This window comes from Atta cephalotes (genome assembly GCF_000143395.1).
Source record: "Atta cephalotes unplaced genomic scaffold scaffold00033, whole genome shotgun sequence".
NCBI lineage: Eukaryota > Metazoa > Arthropoda > Insecta > Hymenoptera > Formicidae > Atta > Atta cephalotes.
The window spans coordinates 513,194-515,250 of NW_012130097.1; the positions used below are offsets into that span (position 1 = coordinate 513,194).

At 36.6% G+C, this 2,057-nt stretch overlaps 1 protein-coding gene across 1 annotated transcript; it reads right to left on the reverse strand.

Moving 5' to 3' along the window:
* Positions 1-451: 451 nt before the first annotated feature.
* Positions 452-1,825, reverse strand: LOC105621330 (solute carrier family 52, riboflavin transporter, member 3). The gene is made up of 2 exons (XM_012202796.1): positions 1,605-1,825; positions 452-1,535 (listed from the first exon to the last, which is right to left on the reverse strand). Exons 1-2 carry the CDS (start codon positions 1,823-1,825, stop codon positions 452-454), a joined length of 1,305 nt encoding a protein of 434 aa, XP_012058186.1.
* Positions 1,826-2,057: the final 232 nt, after the last annotated feature.

The window sequence follows — 2,057 nt, forward strand, 5'->3', positions numbered from 1 at the left end:
GTGTGTGTGTGTGTGTGTGTGTGTGTGTGTGTGTGTGTGTGTGTGTGTGTGTGTGTGTGTGTGTGTGTGTGTGTGTGTTATTTTATTTATATTGTTTTTTTATATTGTTTTATATTGTTAAATTATATATGTCAATTCTAAGTACATATAAAATTTGTATAGTTGCCATCTTTATTAGTTGCTCATGTTTTTTTCTGTGAGTAATAAAGCTAGTAAATTAGTAATCGCTAAGTGTTTTTATATGTGTAGCGTCAAAATAATAGTAAGAATTATAAGTTATCTAGTAGTAAGAATATATAAGAATATATAATATATCCAAAATTTAACCAATCTTGGCTTTCTTTATTTGATGTATTTACTAATACTCTTCTTGAGAGAAAAATTGTCTAAAAATAAATTTTCGAATATTACTAATAATGTAAATAATTGATAAGACTAAGTACAGATTACATTAATTTTCTGCAAGATACGTGCAGGGTGAATAAGACTGAAATATTTTTGTGTAATTGACCAAAACGAACGTGGTAATTGCACCTATTAATGATCCGATTTGTGTCGCAACGCCAGTGTAATAAAGACCCCTTCCGGGATCGGGTCGATACAACGTCGTAATTCCCATCTTTACGAATCCAATTAAACCGCACAGAATTATCCATATAAAGACTACCATCAGTTCACCCATCCATGAATGTTGCAAGGGAGGATAGGGCGATTTCGCGGCCAGATATAAGACGAAACTTGAAAGTGCCAAAATAGCCACCATAAGGATATTGAGGAGTTTCACTTCTGGCGTTTTTACAAAGAAACCTAAGGACATGGCCAATGGACCAGCTATGGAAGCTAGCGTAACTGTCAAGTGATACGCTATACTGCCATATGGTAGACAAGAGTACGACTGTATACTTGGTAAAGTACCGTTACCGAGTAAACATACTACAGCCATCATGATTAATAAATAATAATAGCTAAATCTCGGCATTTTCCAGCCGGCATTAGTTTTGTAGCTCGGCGGTGCTGTCGTGTCGGTCGGCAGCATTTCCATGCTGCTTGGTAGCTTGACTCTCTCCCCGCGTGCTACAGGCAAACAGTTTAGGCTTAAGAACGAAAGAAAACTCAGACATAACAAAATCCCGATAAAGATGAAAAACATTTGAGAGGAGAATCTCGGATCCGATGCCGCAAGCATGAATTCTAGGTGAGTCGAGTTTGGCTTAGTGACGTTGACGCATTCTGGATTATTACCGACGCCTTGAATCAATGCTACTGCGCTCGGTACAAATCCGCTTAATCCCTCACCGACGAGATAAGATACTAAATAAATCTCACGATAGTTCCTCATGTATGGTATGAAAAGAACAGAACTCGTGCATCCGACGAGAGCAGTCACAAACATCAGTGATAGGAGAGCAGTCGAGTGTTCTTTGCCAAATACAAATGAAATATGATCATACAGGAAACTCAATGTTATACAGGCAAACGTTCCTGCGGTCAGCAGAGCATAAATAATATATTTGTCATATGCCCAAACAGTGTATCTGAAAGTCACATTTGTATTAGATTCGTTATACAATCATCCCAAGGAATGTTATGAAATATAGATTTACCTTATATATAGAGTATACAATATGGGACCTAAGTTGGCAATTTGTACTAGCATCACCATGTGCGCAGGCAGGCTCCATTCTTCTGGAGCTGTATGTACTATGAGTGGCAACTGAACGTAGACGCCATTTACTCCGATCCAAGAACCCAGACCAAACATCAGAGCCAGAAGGTCGACAAGCAGCCTCCGGTTGCTCAATTGCTGACTCAACATTTTGCTCATTTGTCTGTACTCTTAAATTATCTTGTATTCACTCAATGACTTCAACACTTCTAATTGTTGATTACTTGTTCTGTCTGGTATTTACTATTGCATTATTATGATAAGGATTATTATGAAATTGCAGCCACTCTATGAGGAAAGATAATCGAAGCTAAAAATAATAGTACAAATATATATATATATATATATATATATATATATATATATATATATATATANACACACACACACA

Coding starts and splice junctions, on each gene's coding strand:
- LOC105621330 (XM_012202796.1), bottom strand. CDS start 1,825: ATGAGCAAAATGTTGAGTCAGCAATTGAGCAACCGGAGGCTGCTTGTC. Junction 1,536..1,604: donor TTGTATACTCTATATATAAG/GTAAATCTATAT, acceptor TGTGACTTTCAG/ATACACTGTTTGGGCATATG.